Genomic DNA, 23918 nt, shown 5'->3' on the forward strand with positions numbered 1-23918 from the left:
CATAAGCTTCTCAGGAATGAGTTATGAACACCACCACGACAAATATGACTAGGCAAATGAGGAACGTTGAAAGAAAAATTTGTTTCACTCATTGGGGGTATGAGATATAAGCACTTCCAGGACCCTTTCTCTAGCTGTTCCACCTCTTCTTCTTCCTTCCCAATCCCATCTGTATAAACAAAGTTCAGTGAATTCCAAGTCTTACTATATGCCTCCTGATGTTATCCAATAGGATGTATACACTACAGCTATTATGTATGTGTGCCAAAACATTACTTGAATCTCAACACACCTTGAGATCTCACTACTGGTTTGCAAAAATACAGGGAAAAAGGACCATGTTGACAGAGTGGAGTGGCCACTGGAGATGCCTGACACTCTGTTCTAAGGAGTGACCAGCTGTGTGATGGAGCAGGCCAGGGATCGCTTACACCTGAGATATACTACAGGACAGCACGTACCAGAGGTGGAAGTCCAAGTCAAACGCAGAAGGACAGCCTCACTGAGCAACCAAGAGTGTCATCTGTACCCGAAGCGATTTCAGCAGCAGCCAGTACCTGTGGTGGATTTCCAGGTGAACTGAGGCATTCTTAGCTGAGACACCAAGATGTGGTTAAAGCAGTATTAGAACATCCAGGTAGCTGACTTCCAAGCAAAAAACCAACTGACAATGTATTGATGTATTTGAATCAGTTGACAACGTAATAAAGATAATGTCCATGGTTTTTAGAAAACAAAAGAATTATGTTAAATTTGTTAAGCAAGACCACAAGGATGCAATCAGCAAAATCTAGAAATGCACAAAACTACAATAACAACTGAATCCTTTTCTTCTGCAAGCAAGTTGCAAGAAAAAAAAAGAAAAAAAGAGGTAGGGAAAGTTCAGATTGAAGAGATTTAAAAGACAAATGAACTAAATGTGGAACTTGTATGGATTTTATAGCAAACTGGCAGTAAAAATAATCTTTAAACGATAATCAGGGATTATCTGGATATTTCATGTTATAAGGAATTACTGATTTAAAAAATTTAGATGCGATAATGGTATTGTGTTTGTTTTTGTTTTTGCTTCTAGGAGAAGATTGAGTAAATACACTATGAAGTTTACCGATAAAGTGTTACAACATAAGGATCTACTTCCAAATAATCCAAGGTTGGGGGGAAACAGATTAAACAAGACTAGCCTTGTATTCACAACTACTGGAGAGAATACTGAGAAATACAGGGTTCATTTACTACTGTCTCTTTTTATTTCATTTGAGATTTTCCAGAATAAAAACTTCATGGCTGTTTAATTTTAGAAATTTTAACAGAAAATATAATAAGCACTAATCTCTAAACTATTTAGATCTCAACTTTTCCACATTTGTTAATATACATTTGCATATTTTATCCTGGTAACCAATGAATACACATCATTTTGTGTTCTGCTTTGGTCACTTATTACATACATATAAGTATTTCTTTGACATAGTCCACATACTCATCATTTTAATGGCAGGCTATCAGTATATCACAGAATGCTTTGTCATTCAGACTAGTTCTTAGTTTTTATTTGCGTCTACAATGGCATAAATATCTTTGTACAAATTATTTTTCCTTTTGATTTATTTATTTATGGTACAATCCACTTCAGTTGGGGAAATGAGCGAAGAGCTTAAATGTTCGGATATTGGCAAACTTTTTCTATGAAAAGCCTGATAATAAATGCTTTAGGTTTGTGGATCATAAGGTCTCTGTTGTAACTACTCAAGTTTTCCAGAGTAGCTCAAAAGCAGTCATACTTAAACATATAAGTGAACAAACATAACTGTGTTCTAGTACAATGCTGTTTACAAAAATAGGCAAAAATAATTTTGAAAAAGAACAAAAGAGGACACACACTTCCTGATTTCAAAACTTACTATGAAGCTACAGTAATCAAAACAATGTGGAACTGGCATAAAGACAGACGTATGAATCAATGAAAGGATAGAGAGCAGAGAAATAAACCCTCAAATACATGGTCAAAGGATTTTCAACCAGAGTACCAATACCATTCATAGGAAAAGGACAGTCTCTTCAGCAAGTGGTGATGGGAAAATCAAATTTCCACAGGCAAAAGAATGAAAATGGACCCTTACCTTATACCATATACAAACATTAACTCAAAAATGGTTCAAAGACCTAAATGTAAAATCTAAAACTATATAAAACTTAGAAGAAAACATAAGGGGAAAACTTCATGACACTGGGTTTGGCAATGATCTCTTAGGAAACCAAAGGCACAGGTAATAAAAGAAAAAAAAAGACAAACTGAACTTCATGAAAACTTAAAAACTGTGGGCATGAAAAGACACTGTCAACAGAGTGAAAAGACGACCCATGGAATGGGAGTAAACATGTGCAAACCATGTATCTGATGAGGGATCAATATCCAGAATATATTAAAAAAAACTCCTAAAATTTCAACAGCAAAAACTAAACTGACTCAAAAATGGCAAAAGATATAAATAGACATTTCTCCCAAGAAGATCTATAAATGGCCAATAAGCACCTGAAAAGATGCTTAAAATCACTAATCACTAGGGAATTGTAAATCAACATTACAATAATGTATCATCTCACACGCATTTAGAATGGCTAGTACTAAAAAAACAAAACAAAACAAAACAAAACACACAACAACCAAAGAACCAGTGTTAGCAAGGATATGGAAAAGTTGGAACCCCTGTGCACTGCTGGCAAGAATGTACAATGACACAGATGCTATGGAAAACAGTATGGCAATCCCTCAGAAAGTTAAAACATTGGATTGCCGTATGATCCAGCCATTCCACTTCTGGATGTATACTCAAACTGACAGTAGGGTCTTTTTTTTTTTAATTTTTATTTATTTATGATAGTCAGAGAGAGAGAGAGAGAGAGAGAGAGAGAGAGAGAGAGAGAGAGAGGCAGAGACACAGGCAGAGGGAGAAGCAGGCTCCATGCACCCGGAGCCTGATGTGGGATTCAATCCGGGGTCTCCAGGATCGCGCCCTGGGCCAAAGGCAGGCACCAAACCACTGCGCCACCCAGGGATCCCGACAGTAGGGTCTTGACATGACATGCAGCCATGTTCATAGTATCATTTCTCATAAATAGCAAAGATGTGGAAACAACCTATGTATCCACTGATGGATGAAGGAATAAGCAAAATGTGATAGATGCATACAATGGAATATTATTCAGCTTTAAAAAGGAAGGAAATTCTGACACATGCTACAGTACGAGTGAATCTTGAGGAGATTATATTAAGTGAAATAATTCAGTCACAAAAGGACAAATACTATATGATTCCATTATATGAGGTACTTAAAGTAGTTAAAATCATCAAGACCGAAAGTAGAATAATGGTGGTTCCCAAGAGCTAGGAAGTAATGGAGTGATGGTTTAATGGGGATAGAGTTTCAATATGGGATGATGAAAAAGTTTTGGTTATGGAGAGTGGAGATGGTTGTAGAACAATATAAATGTACTTAATACCACTAAATCCTACACTTTAAGATGGTTAACATAGGTGCCTGGGTGGCTCAGTCAGTTGTGCATCCAACTCCTGATCTTGCCAGATGTGAGACTTGATCCTGGGACTCCAGGATCACGCCCTGAGCCAAAGGCAGACCTAAACCACTGAGCCACCTGGGCATCCCTGGACTGTATTACATTAATAACTGTCTGTCCTTGCTCAAAATCATAATTAATGTAGTTTTAATCAGGTAGTACAAGAATTGCAACTTTGTTGTCTTAAAAAATTATTTTGATTACTCTAGGACCTTTGCATTTTCATAAAAATTTTAGACTCATCAATTTCAGTTGCAGTCAGATAGTGGCTGCAGTTAAAATAGCAAACTGGGTGGAAGCTACATTGCCTTTTATGCAACTTTGGAAGTTACAGTTTCACTTCTATGCTGCTCTTTTGGTTATAACCAGGTAATAAGCCTACCCAGACTCAAAAGAAAAAGATTAGACTCTACTTCTCAATAAAAGATATTACTGCTTTCATCTTTGGAAAAAACTGTCTGCCGCATTCCACCCTCTGGCCACAGTAATTTACATCATTCCCTATGCAAAATATGCTGCCTCCTTTCCTCAGGACCCCCAAACTTTCATCCCAGTACAGCATCAGTTTATAGTCCAAGACTATAACTCAGATCTATGTATGAATGTGGCTTTCAATCGTTGTTTCTTAAGTTCACTCCTTAAGTACAGTTTCTCTTATCTGAAGACTTTTATGAACTAAAGAGACCAATTACCTGCCTCTCTATCAACTTAAGATTATGGGGACAAGATATATACTCTCATTCAAAAGATGGAGCAGAGGAGGTTGGGAGAGAGAAGGGAATGAGAGGCACACAGCAGTCATTGATCCATAGCAGTTCTGAAATCACTAGCTGAGCATTTTGCTAGTTTCTTGATTAGAACTCAGTATTACTTATTGGGAGCTCAATATTTCTCCAGGGATTTTGTTGTTGTTCTCTAGGATCTTAGTTCTACCCTCTGAATAATCCTTCCATTTCACAAAAAGTAGCTTGGATTGCAGTTGCACCCCAGCTTGCTGGCTGATTGCCTCTAGAAGTTTGACGGTCTAAATCCTTTTTTCCTTTTGTATTGTTTATATCCCTTTTAGTTCAGGCTCATATATTTCCTTTATAAACTTATGTATCAGCATAAAATCCACTTCATTAGATAAAAACTGTATCGGGATCCCTGGGTGGCGCAGCGGTTTGGCGCCTGCCTTTGGCCCAGGGTGCGATCCTGGAGACTCGGGATCGAATCCGACGTCGGGCTCCCGGTGCATGGAGCCTGCTTCTCCCTTCTGCCTGTGTCTCTGCCTCTCTCTCTCTCTTTGTGTAACTATCATAAAAAAAAAAAAAGGATAAAAACTGTATCCATAAATCTCTTCAAGATAATTTCTTTTCTGGTTGGCCTTCTTGTGAGGTTGCTATAGGATAATACTCTCAGATTTTTCTAAGTTCTGTGTTTTTGTTTGTTTGTTTGTTTTGTTTTGTTTTGTTTTTAACAGGGAAAGATCAGTTAGGCATGCCTGCAGAATCTTTAGGAGGCCTTTTGTCTGAAAAGGTCAATGAGGTATTACTTTAAATATTTCTGATATCATAACAAAGAATCTTACAGATCTACCCTGGATTTGATTTCAAGTTTTCATGTTTTTTAAAAAAGATTTTATTTATTTATTGGAGAGAGCATGCACATGATGGAGAGACTCTGAGGGGCCCAGGAGAGGGATAAACAGATTCCCTGCTGAGCGTGGAGCCCAATGCAAGCCAGACCCAGGACCCTGAGATCATGACCTGAGATTGAAGTCAGATGCCTAAAAGACTTAGCCAGGAGGCCCATTAATTTTTTGTTACTGCTGGTGATAGAGTTGCTAAACCTTCTGAAACAGTGTTTCTTTTCCTTTAGCTTCCTATAACATTTTCCTTTAAGCCTTCATCTCCTTGAGGCCCTGCGGGCTTTTAATAAAGTCTCCTCATGGCTCTTTTAGCTTCCACTAACCACTTGACCCCAAACATGAGGCCATAGTTTTATTTTTTATTAAATTTTTAATTTTTATATACCCAGAGTACCAAGTTTCTGTGTCAGTTACTAATACTATGTCATAAGTTTCCCCAAAACTTAAATGATTTAATACAGTAACATTTATTATTTCTCATGGTTACTGCTTGGCTGACAGTCCTAACATTTAGGCCATCAAAATTTCCCTTCCTCCTTCCCTATATTCCTACCTTCCTTCCTTCTTTCTTCCTCCCTTCCTTCCTAAAGTAAGCTCTATACCCAACGTTGGGACTCAAACTCACCACTCCAAAATCAAGAGTTGCAAGCTCTACTGACTGAACCAGATAGGCACTCCTAGATTTCTCTTGATTCAGTTTTTCTTGACTATGGGTATTTTTCCTGTTTGTTTGCATTATTGGTGATTTTTAATTAAATAGAATGGCCTTTGTACATAATTATCATAAAGGCTCTGCATTCTGTGATCTTCCTCTAAAGAGTACTCATTCTAATTTTAGTGGGCAGTTCAATTACTGATTGATCACCTTGAATTTGTGAAGCCTTGGTTTTATGCCATTTAGTACCAATCTGTGAAAAAAGTTCAAGATATTTCCCAATCTAATTTAGTAGGACTCAATTTTTGAATTTTGCAGACCATGTCAGGGCTTGGTTTTAGGCTTTTCAGGGAGGATCTAGTATAGGTCTTACTCTGGAGTATGGTTCTTACTCCTAGGGACAGCCTTTCTTTTGTCTCAGCTGGATGATAGGGGTGTTTTATATAAGATGTTAATGAGATCTTTCAACTCTGGCAAGTTTAGAACTCCCTGGTTGCCCTGGCACTGCTCTTTTTCTAGCACTGCTAGAATTTACTATCTCTATTCTGCTCCTACTGTGGCCAGATACATATAATGAATGATTCCATGTTTGAAATTTGTTGAGATTTGCTTTATGGTGCAGGAAATGGGCAATTTTGATAAATCCTGCATAAGCTGTTGAAAAGAATGTGTGATTATAATGTGTGTGTGGGGGGCACATTTAGAATGTGTGATATTTGTTTATCTCATTTGTCATTGTCGAGTGAAGTGTTCTAAATAAGTTCGTTAATGAAACTAAATTATATTTCATTCAGTTCTTGTGTGGCGTGACTGTATTTTTTGTCAATTGGCTTTTATTCTTGAAAGAATCATGTTAGTTTCTACACTTGCTCTTAGCCAAAAGGCCGAGAAGTGATCATGTTAGTTTCTCATCATGATTGTAGATTTCTGAAATATAGATTGCTGTATTTCTTCTTTCAGTTTTGTCAATTTTGATCTATTTTGAAGCTAAGGTATTGTGTGCATACAGATTTGATACTAGTATATTTTCTTTGTACATTGACCTTTTTGTCATTATGAAACATCCCTTTTTATTTCTAGTAAAGCTGCTTTTTTTTTTAAGATTTTATTTCTTTGAGAGAGAGAGCGCATGAGCAGAGGGGCAGAGGGGGCACAGGCGGGGGATGGGAGAGAAACAGACAGCCCAATGTGGGGCTGGATCCCAGGAGATCATGACCTGAGCCAAAGGCAGATGCTTAACCAACTGAGCCATCTAGGTGCGCCCCCCCCCCCCCCGTAATACTTCTTATGCTAATATCTCTTTCACCTGGTATAGATGTGTCAGCTTTTAGTTAGCTGACATTAAATTAATGTCTGGTTTTTTACTTTTTTTTTCTATTTCAATTTTTTTCTATTAAGTTTTTCATGCTAGCACCAGTTAGTTGGGTTTTGTTTTTTTAATTCAGTCTAACAGTTTTAGTTTTTGAATTGGAACATTTAGTCTATTTATATTTAATGTAATTATTGATATAGTTGTGTTAAAATTTGTCATCTTGGTATTTATTTTCTATCTCGTCTTCTATCTTGTTCTTTTCCTTCCTTTGGATTAAGTTGTTGTTTGTTTTGTTTTTTGTTTTTTTAATGACTCAGTTTTCTCCCTACAGGCTTGTTAGTTACACAGTCTTTTACTATGCTTTTAGTGGTTATCCTAAATTGCAGTATATGTCCTCCTCTCATATAAATCATTGCTTTTATTACCTCCCAATTTCTTAGAACATTTTTTTTATTTTAAAATTTTTTAAAAAGATCTATTTATTTGAGAGAAAGAGAGCAAGAGCAGGAAGGACAGAAGGAGAGGGAAAGAGGATCCCAAGCTGACTCTGCCCTGAATGTGGAGCTGATGTGGGGCTCTTTCTCAACACCCTGAGATCACAACGTGACCCAAAACCAAGAGTTGAATGTTTAACTGACTGTGCCATGCAAGCACCCTACCTTAGAACATCTTAAATCTGTTTACCTCTTTCCTGCCTTTTATGTTATATATCCTTATTTTAACTCTACACATTTTAAATGCCACAAACTGTTGTTTTTCTTAGTCAGTATTCATTTATATTTCCACACCTAGACCTGTTTTGTTGTTCTTTTTGATTTTTAGGAGTTTATTTGAATAAACATCAAATCAAGCAGTGCCAATTGGAAATGGCTAGGAACACTTCCCTTTTTGTTGTCTTTCATTCCTTCCTTCATTTCTCTTTTTTGTCTGAGATAATTCTCTGGAGGATTTCCTTTGGTATTTATTTTGGATATGTTTCTTGGCAACAGATTTAATCTGTGTTTTTGTTTGTCTGAAAGTAGCTTTATTTTGTCCTCATTTTTTAAAAAAGATTTTATTTATTTATTCATGAGAGAGAGAGAGAGAGAGAGAGAGAGAGAGAGAGAGAGAGAGAGAGGGGAATACAAGCAGGCTCCATGCAGGGAGCCCGACACGGGACTCGATCCCAGGACCCCAGGATCACGCCCTGGGCCAAAGGCAGGTGCTAAACTGCTGAGCCACCCAGGGATTCCCTTGTCCTCATTTTTGAATGATATATTAGCTGGTACAAAATTCTGGATTGCCAGTTATTTTCTTTCAAAACTTAGAAATTTTCCACTGTCTTCTAGTGTCTTTCATGTCTCAAGAATCCATTGTTCTTATTGTTGCTCCTTTGAGGGTAATGTATTCTCCCCCACTCATGACTGCTTGTACAATTTTTCTTATTAGTTTTCAACAGTTTTGCTTTATAATCTCCATAGGAATGTTTTGTTGTTGTTGTTGTGTTTTTAGTTTTTTTCTGCTTTATCCTACCTGTCATCCACAGAGCTTCTAGATTCCAGTTACTATATGTTGTTTCTAGAATTTCCTTTGATTCTCTTTTTTTAAATATTCTGGTTACCTAGTGACATTATACATCTTTTCATTTTTTTCTCCATTTCTTTCTTTGTTTTTTTGCACATTTTATTATTATTTTATATCTAGATCGCCAGTGATTCTTGTTCTGTTGTCTGTCCCTCTTAATTTTTGATCATTTGATCTTGTCTCTGGCACACCTGGTAATATTTCATTGAACACTGAGCATGTTTATAAAAAAATTATTGAGACTATGGATGATATCTTTAGAGAGGGTTTCCTTTTCCTCTCCTAGGCAGATATAGTGGGGCTGATCACCTTAATCCAGCAGGACAAAGCTGATTAAATGCTGATCATAGGCATGATTATAAACATGCCTTTGTTTACTTTTGGCACACCCCTGTTTCTAGAGTGTGGCCATCCCACATGGGTTCCAGCTGAGAGCCAAGATGTTCACTGGGACCATCTACTCTAGTGGTTCCTAAATTCTAATCCTTATCTTCTCTGCACCTCAAGATTGCAGAAACATCTGCTCTGCTTTTCAGTGGTTTTCTGTGTATTTTCTTTTTTTTTTCTAATTTTTATTTCTTTATGATAGTCAGAGAGAGAGAGAGAGAGAGAGAGAGAGAGAGAGAGAGAGGCAGAGACACAGGCAGAGGGAGAAGCAGGCTCCATGCACCGGGAGCCCGACGTCGGATTCGATCCCGGGTCTCCAGGATCGCACCCTGGGCCAAAGGCAGGCGCCAAACCGCTGCGCCACCCAGGGATCCCGATACAGTTTTTATCTAATGAAGTGGATTTTATGCTGATACATAAGTTTATAAAGGAAATATATGAGCCTGAACTAAAAGGGATATAAACAATACAAAAGGAAAAAAGGATTTAGACCGTCAAACTTCTAGAGGCAATCAGCCAGCAAGCTGGGGTGCAACTGCAATCCAAGCTACTTTTTGTGAAATGGAAGGATTATTCAGAGGGTAGAACTAAGATCCTAGAGAACAACAACAAAATCCCTGGAGAAATATTGAGCTCCCAATAAGTAATACTGAGTTCTAATCAAGAAACTAGCAAAATGCTCAGCTAGTGATTTCAGAACTGCTATGGATCAATGACTGCTGTGTGCCTCTCATTCCCTTCTCTCTCCCAACCTCCTCTGCTCCATCTTTTGAATGAGAGTATATATCTTGTCCCCATAATCTTAAGTTGATAGAGAGGCAGGTAATTGGTCTCTTTAGTTCATAAAAGTCTTCAGATAAGAGAAACTGTACTTAAGGAGTGAACTTAAGAAACAACGATTGAAAGCCACATTCATACATAGATCTGAGTTATAGTCTTGGACTATAAACTGATGCTGTACTGGGATGAAAGTTTGGGGGTCCTGAGGAAAGGAGGCAGCATATTTTGCATAGGGAATGATGTAAATTACTGTGGCCAGAGGGTGGAATGCGGCAGACAGTTTTTTCCAAAGATGAAAGCAGTAATATCTTTTATTGAGAAGTAGAGTCTAATCTTTTTCTTTTGAGTCTGGGTAGGCTTATTACCTGGTTATAACCAAAAGAGCAGCATAGAAGTGAAACTGTAACTTCCAAAGTTGCATAAAAGGCAATGTAGCTTCCACCCAGTTTGCTATTTTAACTGCAGCCACTATCTGACTGCAACTGAAATTGATGAGTCTAAAATTTTTATGAAAATGCAAAGGTCCTAGAGTAATCAAAATAATTTTTTAAGACAACAAAGTTGCAATTCTTGTACTACCTGATTAAAACTACATTAATTATGATTTTGAGCAAGGACAGACAGTTATTAATGTAATACAGTCCAGGGATGCCCAGGTGGCTCAGTGGTTTAGGTCTGCCTTTGGCTCAGGGCGTGATCCTGGAGTCCCAGGATCAAGTCTCACATCTGGCTCCCCATGGGGAGCCTGCTTCTCCCTATAGCTGTGTCTCTGCCTTCCTCCCTCCCTCTCTCTCTCTCTCTCTCTCTCTCTCTCCTGAATAAATAAGTAAAACCTTAAAAAATATAAAACACAGTCCAGAAGTAGACCGCATATTTGTGGTCAACTGATTCTTTACAAAGGTACTAAAGTAATTCAATGAAGAAAGATAATCTTTCCAAAACAGCATCTGCAATAGATACAATCCTCACCTCATTCCATAGCATACAGAAACAATTCTTTTTTTTTTTTTAAGATTTTATTTATTTATCCATGAGAGACACAGAGAGAGAGGGAGGCAGAGACACAGGCAGAGAGAGAAGCAGGCTCCATGCAGGGATCCCAGGACTCCAGGACCACGCCCTGGGCTGAAGGTAGACACCCAACCACTGAGCCACCCAGGGATCCCTGAGAAACAACAATTCAAAATGGATCAAGGCCTAAACATAAAAGCTTAAGCTATACTTTAGTAGATAACATAGTGGGAAATCTTTGCAACTTTAGAGTAAGTAAAGATTTCTTAAGCAGGACACAAAAAGCTTGAACCACAATGGAAAAAACTGATAAACTGTCCTTCATCAAAAGTAAAAACTACTGATCCTTAAAAGAAAAATAACAAATCATAGTCTTGTAGACAGTGTGTGTGTATATATATATCTATATATGTATCTAATAAACAACTTGTATCCAGAATATATATATATTTTTAAGATGTATTTATTTATTTATTTATTTAGAAAGTGCGAGCATGTGGAGGGAAAAGGAGGGTGGGCAGAGGGAGAGAGAGGCCAACATGGGTCTCAATCTCATGACTCTGAGATCATGACCCAAGCCGAAATCAAGAGTCATGCACAACCAACTGAGCCACCCAGGCACCCCTATAATATATTCTTTTTTTTTTTTAGATTTTATTTATTCATGATAGACGGGGGGGGGGGGGGCAGGCAGAGACACAGGCAGAGGGAGAAGCAGGCTCCATGCTGGGAGCCGGATGCGGGACTTGATCCCGGGACTCCAGGACCATGCCCTGGGCCAAAGGCAGGCACTGAACTGCTGAGCCACCCCGGGATCCCCAATATTCTTTAAAAACTCTACAGCTCAATAAGAAGATAACAACAAGCAAAAGAGGAGGTGCAAATATTCCACAAAAGAGATACACAATGTTCAATGAACACATGGAAAGATATTCAATATCATTAGGGAAATGCACATTTAAACTACAATGATAGAATAGCTAAAATTAATAATACTAACTGAAAGAAGACGTCAACTACTTCCATTTTGACCTCAAACTTTCTAATTGATTAAGCTCTTCTTTTCAGCTTATCTCTTAACTAAGGCAAAAGATCCTGCAGGTAAAACACTCCCTGATGGGAACCAAAACTACCACACTTCAAGCAATAAGAACTGTCTTGAGCCAGCAAGATCTCAGGCAGTGATTGACCCTAGGACAATGATTGACTTGACCTTCACTGCCCACCTGCACATAACCACTGACCTTCGTCCCACATTTTCCTTATATAAACCTGGAAGTATTTTTAGCACTTTGGAGACAGCTTGGGACACTAGTCCACTATCTACCCCATGTTGGCCTCACTAAAATAAATTCCTTTCTTCTTTCACCACCACTAGTCTCTCTGCCTTTAGATTTCTTCTTTCACCACCACTAGTCTCTCCGCCTTTAGATTTTGTCAACAGCAAGCCAAACCTGCTGTGTTTGGAACCCCAGAGCCAGGTGCTCTTACATCTCTGTGCTTGGCTATATGACCATACCAAGTGCTTACATGCACACTACTGGCAGGAGTCTAAAGTGGTGTAATCATTTTGGAAAACATTCTGGTAGTTTCTAATAAAGTTAAATATATACCTACCATATGACCTAGCAATTCACATCTTGGTATTTTATCCAAGGGAAATGAAAACTTATCTCTAATGATTAAAAACCAAGTTAACTTCACAGGAATGTTCAGAGCAGCTTTACTCATTAGATTAAATGTCTATCAATAGGTGAATGGGTAAACAAGTTGTATTTAACTTTTTACAGTTGGAATACCATTCAACAAAAAAAACGAACAAACTAAGGACATGTGCAACAACAGATGAATCTCACAGATATTATGCTAGCAAGAGGCTAAACGCAAAAAGAAAAAATGTACTATGTAATTCCATTTATATGAAATTCTATAACAAGAAAAGCCTATCTATAATGACAGAAATCAGTTCAAGTGATTTCCCAGAAAATGGACTACAAATGGGTATGAGAGGACTTTCTGGAAAAATGGGTATTTTCTGTACTTTGATCAGGTAATCATATTGGTCAACAGTTACCAATTTATATATGTGAATTTTACTGTATGTAAGTTATACAGTAAAACTGATTTTTAGAAAGATTTTATCCATTTATTTGAAAGAGAGAGAGCAAGAGCAGGGGAAGGGGCAAAGGGAGAAGGAAAAGCAGACTCCCCACTGAGCAGGAAGACTTATGTAGGTCTGGATCCCAGGAACCTGGAACCACAACCTGAGCCAAAGTCAGATGTTTAACTGACTGAGCCACTCAGGTGTCCCTAAAGTTGATTTTCTAAAAATCTGTGATATTGCTAAGTTATACTTAAAAATCTGTGATATTTAAGTTATACTTAAATGTAAATCCACAGCCTAAAATCAGTAATCAAAAAATAATAAAGAGGGCAGCCCCGGTAGCGCAGCGGTTTAGCGCCGCCTGCAGCCTGGGGTGTGATCCTAGAGACCCGGGATCGAGTCCCGCATTGGGCTTCCTGCATGGAGCCTGCTTCTCCCTCCGCCTGTGTCTCTGCCTCTTTCTTCGCTCTCTCTGAATGAGTGAATGAATAAATAAAATCTTTAAATAATAAAATAATAATAATAATAATAATAATAATAATGAGTGAAAACCAATGCTGTAAACTTTCTTCTCAAAAACTGACAAAAGAACAAGAAATTAAACCTAAAGAAAGTACCAGGAAGAAAATAATAAAGATAAGAGGAGATGGGGCGCCTGGGTGGCTCAGTCAGTTAAACATCTAACTCTTGATCTCAGGCTTCTGAGTCCAAGTCCCATACTGATCTCCAAACTGGGTGTGGAGCCTACTTAAAAAAAAAAAAAAAAAAACAAAAACAATAAGAGCAGTTGAATCAAATAGAGAAGCAGTTGAATCAAATAGAGAGTAAGTTCTTTAAGAGCAAAAAACAAAAAAAAAGTTGGTTCTTTGAAAAGACAAGCATAGTCCTACATCCTCAGAAAGCTCTACCACCATTCCCACCACCACCCTGGTTAAAGTAGACCCTTCCTCCTTACCCCTGGGGCTCTTTCTCTTCCTTTATGGTCTACATGGTTCTTTTTTGTTGTTGTTGTTTTTTGAGATTTTATTTATTTACTTGAGAGAGAGAGAGAGAACATGAGTAGGGGATAGGAGTAGAGGGAGAGGGATTAGCAGATTCCCCACTAAACAGGGAGCCCAATGTAGGACTCAATCCCAGGACCCAGAGATCATGAACTGAGCCAAAGGCAGATGCTTAACCGACTGAGGCACCCTGCCACCCAGGCAACCATCTACATAGTTCTTATCAAAATCTGAAGTTACTTTAATAATTTGATTCAACACTTAATCATCTGTTTCTCCTTCAAGGCAGGGACTCTGTCCATTTCATTCACCAGTGTATCTCTAAAGCCAAACTTAAAATGCCTGCCACATAACAGTTGCTCAAAAAAAACAAAAGTCTTGATTTTTTTTTTTAAATGAGCTTGTTTATATAAAAATTGCTGGGGAGTCCGGGTGGTTCAGCGGTTTAGCGCTGCCTTGGGCCCAGGGCCTGATCCTGGACACCCGGGATCAAGTCCCACATCGGGCTCCCTGCATGGAGCCTGCTTCTCCCTCTGCTGGTGTCTCTGCCTCTCTCTCTCTCTCTCTCTGTCTCTCATGAATAAATAAATAAAATCTTTAAAAAAAAAATTGCCACTAGAGGGGCACCTGGGTGACTCAGTCGGTGAAGCAATCAACTTGATTTGGGCTCAGGTCATAATCTCAGCATTGTGGGATTAAGCCTCATGGTGGGCTCCACACTCAGAGGGAGAGTCTGCTTCTACCTTCTCCCTCTGCCCCTCCCCCTGCTCATACAAATACACTCTCTCTCTTTAAAATAAATAAATGAATAAAAGTCACCCTCGTGGCTCAGTCGGTTAAACATCTGTCTTTGGCTCAGGTCATGATCCCGGAGTCCGCAGATTAAGCCCCATATTGGGCTCCCTGCTCATCAGGGAGGCTGCTTCTTCCTCTACCCCCCACACCTCACGTGTACTCTCTGTCTCTCTCAAATAAATAAATAAATAAAATCTTTAAAAAAAAATAAACGAATCTTTTAAAAAATTACTACTAGAGAAAAAAATGTGTATGAATAAAAAAATCTACTGAAGTATATCAGATCTTATTAAATATGTTTATTTATCATATGTAGGCACATATTGACGGTTGTCTAGGACCAGACTTCTCTGACTCTGCAAATGTCATGGAAAGCCAATATATTTGCCAATAGGCCTTAATAAGTTTAAAAGTTATGCAAGCCAAATGTGATTCACATTCAAAATAATGCTGGAAACCAGATTAAGAGAAAAAAAAATTCTCATTATACTTGCTCTTTGGGAAGAATAAATTTTCATAGTATTAATATACTAAAAAGCATTAGTGGATTCTAAATTAAACACATTTTAAAAAATGAGATCCAAGAGCAAGGGAACCAATACCATTCTGACTATTTCATGAAACAAAATAAGACACAAAGAGAAAAAATGGCCAGCCTTCCCACTTGGCTCTCACAGCAGAGGGGAATGAATGCAAATCATTTTCAGATATCAAGCCTACACAGGGTTTCTCAACCTCAGTACTGCTGGCATTTTAGACTGAATAATGCTTTGTTGTGGAAGACTGTCCTGTGCATTGTGGGAGGTTTAGCAGCATCCATAGCCAGACTATAATCACACCTTCCCAGTTGTGACAACCAAAAATGTCTCCAGATATTGCCAAACGTCCCCTTGGGAACAAAACCACTCCCTATTGAAATACACTGCTTTTAGCACAATCAAGACAAAAACTATAAGGAAACAATTATTTCTAAACACAACTACACACCTTTTCAATCAATCTGAAATTCTAGCCCTGTGCTGTGAATGATTTAACTTGGATTCTGCTCAGCATGATGATGATTTTTGGCCTTCTCTGCAACCACAGGTAAAAATTACCGGGTGCTCAGCAAAGCAGCAAAGCAGGAACCTCTGAGCAAAAGGTGGAAAAGAAGACAGACTAAGGCTGATTCCTTGAAAGAGTCTAGTCTCATTTCTGAATAACATTTAAGGAGTTATGAGAAAATTTAAAGCAAATGCCTGGTTCTACGAGAGTCTTATAGAAAAGTGATATCTAAAATAACTTCATAAAATCAAAATTTAAAAATCCATATAAAACCATAGATGCTGATGAAAACCACATTCCAATCTTTAAAATATGCATTCCCTATGTCCTCTTACTTTTTTCGCCCATGAAATAAATGACTATCAAATCATGGAAAAGCTTATTTAAACTGACTACAATAAAATTACAGATTTTTTTTTATAACAAAGAACACTGTAAATGATGTTAAGAGATAAGCTACAGAATACATGCTATTTACAATGTAAATAACAAAGGATTAGTATATCCAGAATATAATAAAGAACACTTATAAATCTGAAAAACTTCAGGACCTCTAATAGTCAAATCTGAAATCATGACTTCAGAAATTTAAGTTGGTTCTTAAAATATTTCTTCACTTTCTCCAATCAATTTTATTATTCCATCAGCCACAAGAAAACATCCTCTAATTTTGTCTCTCCTTAACTAAAGTCTTCACGTTAAACACAAATGCTGAATTACATACTCAGCCTGATTAATGCCATCCTTCCATCCCCCAGAATTCCAGAAGCAATCCCATACCTAGCCATCGTAACACGTTAAGGAAAGGAAACCCTAGTGCCCAGGGTGCGAAGGTGGAGAAAGAGCTAAAGCCTATCTGAAACTGGCTACAGTCCATCCAAGAGCAATACCTGAGCCAAGGTACCTAAGTGACTGTAGCATCAAGCAACATGCAGCTAGGTGCCTGGGGCAGGGTGTCTTCCTTTCAGACTCTGCCAAAGGCCTCAAGTGATAATATACTAGCCAGTCTTTCCTCAAAATTTCCCCCTTGCAATTTTACTTCCAAAAGTCTTTCATCTCACAAGTAAAAAGAAATAGGTTAGGGGTGCCTGGGTGGCTCAGCTGGTTAAGCATCTGCCTTTGGCTCAGGTCATGATCCCAGAGTTCTGGGATCAAGCTCCAAATCAGGCTCCCTGTTCAGTGGAATCTGCTTCTCCCTCTACCCCTCCTCCCACTCATGCTCTCTCTTGCTCACTCTCTCTAATAAGTAAATCTTTTTTTTTAATTTTTTTTATGATAGTCACAGAGAGAGAGAGAGAGAGAGAGAGAGAGAGAGAGGCAGAGACATAGGCAGAGGGAGAAGCAGGCTCCATGCACCGGGAGCCCGACATGGGACTTGATCCCGGGTCTCCAGGATCGCACCCTGGGCTGAAGGCAGGCACTAAACCGCTGTGCCACCCAGGGATCCCTCAATAAATAAATCTTAAAAAAAAAAAAATTTTTTTAAAGGAATAGGCTAGAAAAAAAAGGGGGGGGGATCCCTGGGTGGCACAGGGATGAATAAATAAAAATTAAAAAAAAAAGGAATAGGCTAGGGATCTTAATGGGAAGACAGAATCAATGAAATGTTTCCTTGCTTCTCAAAGTATGAGTGATTCAAACATGGAAAAAATAAAAATAGAATTAAATACTCAAGCTTAAATTATCCCTGGAAACTTCAGAATTACTAAAGGGTCAGTGCTTCCTCCACTTGCCATTCAGCACTACAAGGAATACAGTGGCTCCAGAAGCTGCAGCTGCTCGATGTTATATGACCAGTAAGAGGTATCAGAACTGGAGCTAGTTCAAGGGCCATGTCAGTCCATGCTGGGCTTCCTGCTCTTCATGGGAACTCCACCTGGCAAGCCTCTCTCAAGGAGGTTAGAAAGCAATCTCCTGGCACCCCCATTGAGCCTGAAAGCTGAGATTTACAGGAGCAATCAGGATTTCTGCATCCCCAAAATGAGGATTTTAAAAGAATGAAGAGAACAAGCCTATTTGTGGCCTTAAGGATCTGTGGCCCCTCCCTCTGGAGCTCAGGCTGGTAAAGCCCCACATACATTCCCCCACTTGGAAATCCATTTTAAATGGTAGCAGAAGCACAGAATAACATACAACTCTTTCCATAGCATGAGAACTCCACTAGGGCCCCATGTAAGGGTATTCACAACAAGCAAGAGGAAACTAGGACAGCGTAAGTGCTGCCTCTTTTAAGAGGGAATTAGCAAAGAAATAAATACCAATAGCTCATTCCCTTTCTTTTGAGAGAGGACTTGGGTACACAAACTAAGGTGATAATCCTCCAAAATTGTTCTCGCATCTGTGAACCTAAGAGTGAAGAAGACAGTAAAACTGGTCCAATGGGCAAACAAAAATATGCTAGTAACCTGTATGGCAGTGGGGGTGGGGTGGTGGTTGGTTGTAAATTAACAGAAACTCCTTTTACTATTCCATTCTACTGATGAACACTTTGAAGCACTGAGGCTACAACCACAGAAAATAAAGCCACAAAATTCCCAGAGGGACTCATTAGTTGAGAAAAGGCTATGAACAAAGACTGGGGTTTCCCAAGCACAACATCAGACTTCACAACAGAAATCATGGTGGGAAAGCACAGAAGAAAGAGAGAAGATACCTTCATAAAATGCCCCAATTAGAGAGAATCCTGCTACAGCACATAACTTCCTCTACAAAATGCATTCATGTGTAACTGAAATATTTAAATGATCCCTTCAGACTCTAAATGATCAGAATTTCTGATCTGACAGCAGAGAAGAGGGTAGGTTGAGAAGCAAATACTGTGGAGGGCTGGGCCCAATGACCAGTCCCCACAGTCCATCCTCAAGAGAGCATCACTGAAAGTCACATCTTGGCAAAATAATAAACTAGTGCACATCACAGATCTTTGGAACAGTCTTGTTGGTTGGAACCTTAAATGTTAACTCTATGAATGCAAAAGACTATAGAGGGTGACTTTGATCAGAGAAAGAAAGGTAAGGCCTTTCCAATCGATCACATTAAAAATTAAACAACAGGGATCTCTGGGTGGCACAGCGGTTTGGAGCCTGCCTTTGGCCCAGGGCGCGATCCTGGAGACACGAGATCGAATCCCACATCAGGCTCCTGGTGCATGGAGCCTGCTTCTCCCTCTGCCTATGTCTCTGCCTCTCTCTCCATGACTATCATAAATAAATAAAAATAAAAATAAAAAAAATAAACAACAAACCTTTTCTGTGGGCAAAGAAAATATGTACTTATCCAGGAGCACACTGCAGCCTTGCTTCCTGATGGGTGAAGGGGATAATTAAAAAAGAGTGGCTAAGAACAGAAGTACAAAGTCTATGGTGAAAGAGCATTCCATAGCGGCTCTCCTAGCACCCTGCACCAGAGCAGCAACTCTTTAGACTTCCACTAAGCCTCATCCTTCCTTTTTTCCTCTCCTCATATTTAGTCATGAATTCTATGCCTGAAGAAGGTACCTAAATATCTCTCTCCTCTTCTCTCCACACAATGGTACTACCGGGTCTGGTTCCTGCTCTGGTCTCTAGAGTCTCCCTGCCTCTGGCCTGCTCCCCCTATAATCCACACTGCAGAGTGAGCTTTCTGAATCTACTTCAGTCAGTTTCTAGGCACTCAGGATCTTTTAAAACACTTTAAAATGGTCCCTTCTGCCCTTAGGATAAGACCTAAAATCCATCAGGCCTTTCCAGATTGCTAGCCTCCAGCCTTCTTTCTGACCACCAAATACTTCTCCTCCACCCACACCATGCTCTCTAGTCTCAAAAGCATGATGCTGTGTCCCTCTTTCCCCATCTCCTTATCTAACAGGTATGTATTAGATTCTAATTTCTAATTTACTTCTAACCCATACTCTTTCAGGTCTCTGCCTGAAGGTTAGCTCCTTGAAAGCCTTCTTTTTTTTTTTTTTCTTTTTTTTTTTTAATTTTTATTTATTTATGACAGTCACAGAGAGAGAGTGAGAGAGGCAGAGACACAGGCAGAGGGAGAAGCAGGCTCCATGCACCGGGAGCCCGACGTGGGATTCGATCCCGGGTCTCCAGGATCGCGCCCCGGGCCAAAGACAGGCGCCAAACCACTGCGCCACCCAGGGATCCCTTGAAAGCCTTCTTTAAGGTTTCTTCCTTTATATTTTTATTTCAGTGTGTTCCCAAGATTGCTAGGCTGCAGTGCCTGTCAATATATCTGTGGAGAAAAGGTTAATAACTGTCGCTTTCTCTCTTGGTATGCTGTTTGGGGAATTTTATTTAAACTGGCACACTCTGCTTCTGTACTCTTAATTGGACCAAAGATTACTTTAAAACTTCAGAAGACGATTCAGAGAATATTTTAAAACCTTCCCTTCAGGAAGGTTACTGGGAACTCTGAAGTCAGGGCAGAGAAAGCAGCTAGTGAATGGCTATAGACCCCACAACAGGTCTGTGGTGAGCCCTACTAGATAACGGACCCAATGCACTGCCTCCCCACTCATGCTGGAGGCCAAACAACAACCCCTCCAGTCACTAGAACTGCCCCCAGAAGCACTGGGGCTCACCTCACCAATAATACTATCAGTTAGATTCATGTTACAAATATTATAAACAGGGATCCCTGGGTGGCGCAGTGGTTTAGTGCCTGTCTTTGGCCCAGGGCGCGATCCTGGAGACCCAGGATCGGGTCCCACGTCGGGCTCCCAGTGCATGGAGCCTGCTTCTCCCTCTGCCTGTGTCTCTGCCTCTCTCTCTCTCTCATTCTGTGTGACTATCATAAATAAATAAAAATTAAAAAAAAATTTAAAAAAAAGAAAAAAAAAACAAATATTATAAACATTGGGGCGCTTGGGTGGCTCAATCAGTTAAGTGTCAAACTCTTGGTCTCAGCTTAGGTCTTGATCTCACAGTTGAGAGTTTTGGAGTCCCTCTTTGGGCTCCATGCTGGGCATGGAATTTATGTACATACATAAATAACATTAACTCATTCAGTCCTCAAAACAGCCCTATTAAGTAGATGATACTATAATTATTCCCATTTTACAGATAAGGAAACTTGCTCAAAAAGCTGTACATAGTAAAGACAGGATTTGAACCCAGGTGACTGATCTGTCTCCAGAGTTCATGCTCTTAGCCACCATACTGCATAATTTATCCTCTATTCCCATTTCCCGTCATGAAAGTTATGTAGAAAAAAAAAAGAGTTCAGAGAAAGAGCTACATATGTACTGTGCCTCGGTTTACAACAAAAGGTGTAAGAAAATGCAATACAGAATTCTGGATCAATTAGATGATCATATTTGGGGAAGAGAGGGATGAACCTTGACCCTTACCTCATAACATACAAAAATCAATTCATGATGGATCACAAACCTAAATGTGAAGGCAAAACACTTAAAGCTTCTGGAAAATAGAATATCCTCTTAACCTTGAGGTAGCACAAAGCACTAAACATAAAAGAAAAAAATAAATCTGATTTCATTATAATTAAAACATCTAATCATCAAAAATACAATTGAAAAAGGAGCATAAAACTGAAAAAAAAAGGAAGAAAAAAACTCAATCAAGAGGGTGAAAAATCAAGCAATATAGAAGGGAAAGATGTATGTGTAAGTGTACCCAATAAAATTCATATCCAGATATGGAGAATTTCTATAAATCAATAAGATATAGATGAAAGGAAAGAAAAATGCTCCAAAAAATGTGTTCAGACACTTCCCAAAAGTGAAAATGGTCATAAGCATGTGGAAAAAGGCTAAGGTCTTAAATAATCAGGGAAAGGCAAATTAAACCCACAATCAGAAGCTCCCATCCCCTGGATTATTGGGAAGAGGGTTAAAGGTCCTTCAAAGTCACTCTGAACAACTGTGTCAATATCTGACATGCTTTCCTTTTTTTTTTTTTTTTTTTTTAATTTTTATTTATTTATGATAGTCACACACAGAGAGAGAGAGAGAGAGGCAGAGACACAGGCAGAGGGAGAAGCAGGCTCCATGCACCGGGAGCCCGACGTGGGATTCGATCCCGGGTCTCCAGGATCGCGCCCTGGGCCAAAGGCAGGCGCTAAACCGCTGCGCCACCCAGGGATCCCCTGACATGCTTTCCTAATGCAGATTTTAAAACAATCTTCTCCTCCCAGCACACCCAAACTCTACCTATTTGTGTTTTTAAGCTTGGAATGCAGAAAAGGACAGGAAATGGTATTAAAATTTGCACTACTTCATTTCTAACAAGAAGTCAACCTATCTTTCTCTGACTTATTTCACTTAGCATAATACAGTCTACTTCCATCCACATCATTGGAAATGTTAAGTTTTCATTCTTTTTGAGGGCTGAGTAATATTCCATTATATACACATATATGTATATATAATGGAAAGTATGTGTGTATATATATATATATATATATATACACACATATACATACAAACACACACATATACCTACCTACACATCTTCTTTATCCATTCATCAGTCGATGGACATTTGGGCTCTTTTCATAGGTTGGCTATTATTGATAATGCTGCTGTAAACATTGGGGTGCATATACTCCTTCAAATCTGTATTTCTGTGTCCTCTGGGTAAATACCTAGTAGTGCCACTGCTGGATCATATAATTCTATTTTTAACTTTTTGAGGAACCTCCATACTGTTCTCCAGACTGGCTACACCAGTTTACATTCCCTTTCTTTCTTTCTTTCTTTCTTTTTTTTTTTTTTTTTTTTGCTTGTTTTAAAGATAGTATGTATTCATTTATGAGAGACACAGAGAGGCAAAGACATAGGCAGAGGGAGAAGCAGGCTCCTCACAGGGAGCCCAATGTAGAACTCAATCCTAGGACCCCGGGACCATGACCTGAGCCAAAGGCAGATGCTCAACTGCTGAGCCACTAGGCCTCCCCTAGTTTGCATTCTTAAGGAAGGCACATGTTGTGCTATATGTAAGTGACGAATCACTGAAATCTACTCCAAAACCAATACTGTGTTGTATGTTAACTACGTAAAATTTAAATTAAAAAATTAAACATTAAAATTTAGAAACACTCAGAACAGTTTTTTTTTTTTTTTAAATGTCACTCTACACTCTCAATTTAGGCTATTCTGAAAGATCAGTCCAATGACAGATATTCAAGTTGTCTCAGGAAAAAGTTATACAATTTTCTGGGGCAGGGGAGAAGGAGGATAAAACAAATACAGAATAAAAAGATCTGTCTTGGGGCACCTAGATACCTCTGTCAGTTAAGCATCCGACTTTTTTTTTTTTTTTATAACAATTTTTTTTTAACTTTTATTTATTCATGATAGGCACACAGTGAGAGAGAGAGAGGCAGAGACACAGGCAGAGGGAGAAGCAGGCTCCATGCACCGGGAGCCCGACGTGGGATTCGATCCCGGGTCTCCAGGATCGCGACCTGGGCCAAAGGCAGGCGCCAAACCGCTGCGCCACCCAGGGATCCCCAGCATCCGACTTTTGATCTCAGTTCAGGTCTTTGATCTCAGAGTTGTGAGTTCAAGCCCTACATTGGGCTCCATGCTGGGTGTGGAGTCTACTTAAATAAATAAAAATCTAAAAAAAAAAAAAAAAAAAAGATCTGTCTTAAATCTGTAATTTTTAAGAAAACAAACAAACTTCTATTTATTTATTCCAGAGAGAGAGAAAGACAGCAAGTGAAGGAGTAGGGGAAAAGCAGAGGGAAAAGGACAAGCCAACTCTGTACTGAGTTCTGAGCCTGACGCAGGACTAGATCCCAGCATCCTGAGATCATGACCTGAGCCAAAACCAAGAATCAGATGCTTGACTGACTGCGCCACCCAAGCGCCTTTGTCTTAAATCTGTAATTTAAGGAATGGTGCTGGTCATCTAAGTTGAGAAAAAAATGCTGAAATGCAATAGAGATCTATTTACCCTGTCTGTTGTCTGTACTGCATTCAGTCACATGGCTAAACTGCCCTTTCAAGCTCATTCATAGCCCTTTTCTCTGCTTTGGTGATTTCTCTTCTTTGTTCCTAAAAAACATGCCCATCCTTCCCTGTCCTCATCTAGAACAAGAAA

General features: G+C 39.1%; 2 protein-coding genes across 4 annotated transcripts in view; one reads left to right on the plus strand and one right to left on the minus strand.

The window, feature by feature from the left end:
• Window positions 1-23918, minus strand: part of RAD54L2 (RAD54 like 2) — a 125637-nt gene that overhangs the window by 39820 nt on the left and 61899 nt on the right. The window contains exon 2 of one of the 3 annotated variants that reach the window (XM_055342811.1): window positions 462-557. The exons of the other annotated variants lie outside the window; for them this stretch is intronic. The gene's annotated coding sequence lies outside the window, so the exon portion shown is untranslated. The remainder of the gene's footprint in view (window positions 1-461; window positions 558-23918) is intronic. 3 annotated transcript variants of the gene reach the window in all.
• LOC129521429 (SNRPN upstream reading frame protein-like) lies at window positions 407-583 on the plus strand. Its single transcript, XM_055342818.1, has one exon. It carries the CDS (start codon window positions 407-409, stop codon window positions 581-583), a length of 177 nt encoding a protein of 58 aa, XP_055198793.1.

This window comes from Nyctereutes procyonoides, unplaced genomic scaffold, assembly GCF_905146905.1.
Source record: "Nyctereutes procyonoides isolate TBG_1078 unplaced genomic scaffold, NYPRO_anot_genome, whole genome shotgun sequence".
Taxonomy (NCBI): Eukaryota; Metazoa; Chordata; class Mammalia; order Carnivora; family Canidae; genus Nyctereutes; species Nyctereutes procyonoides.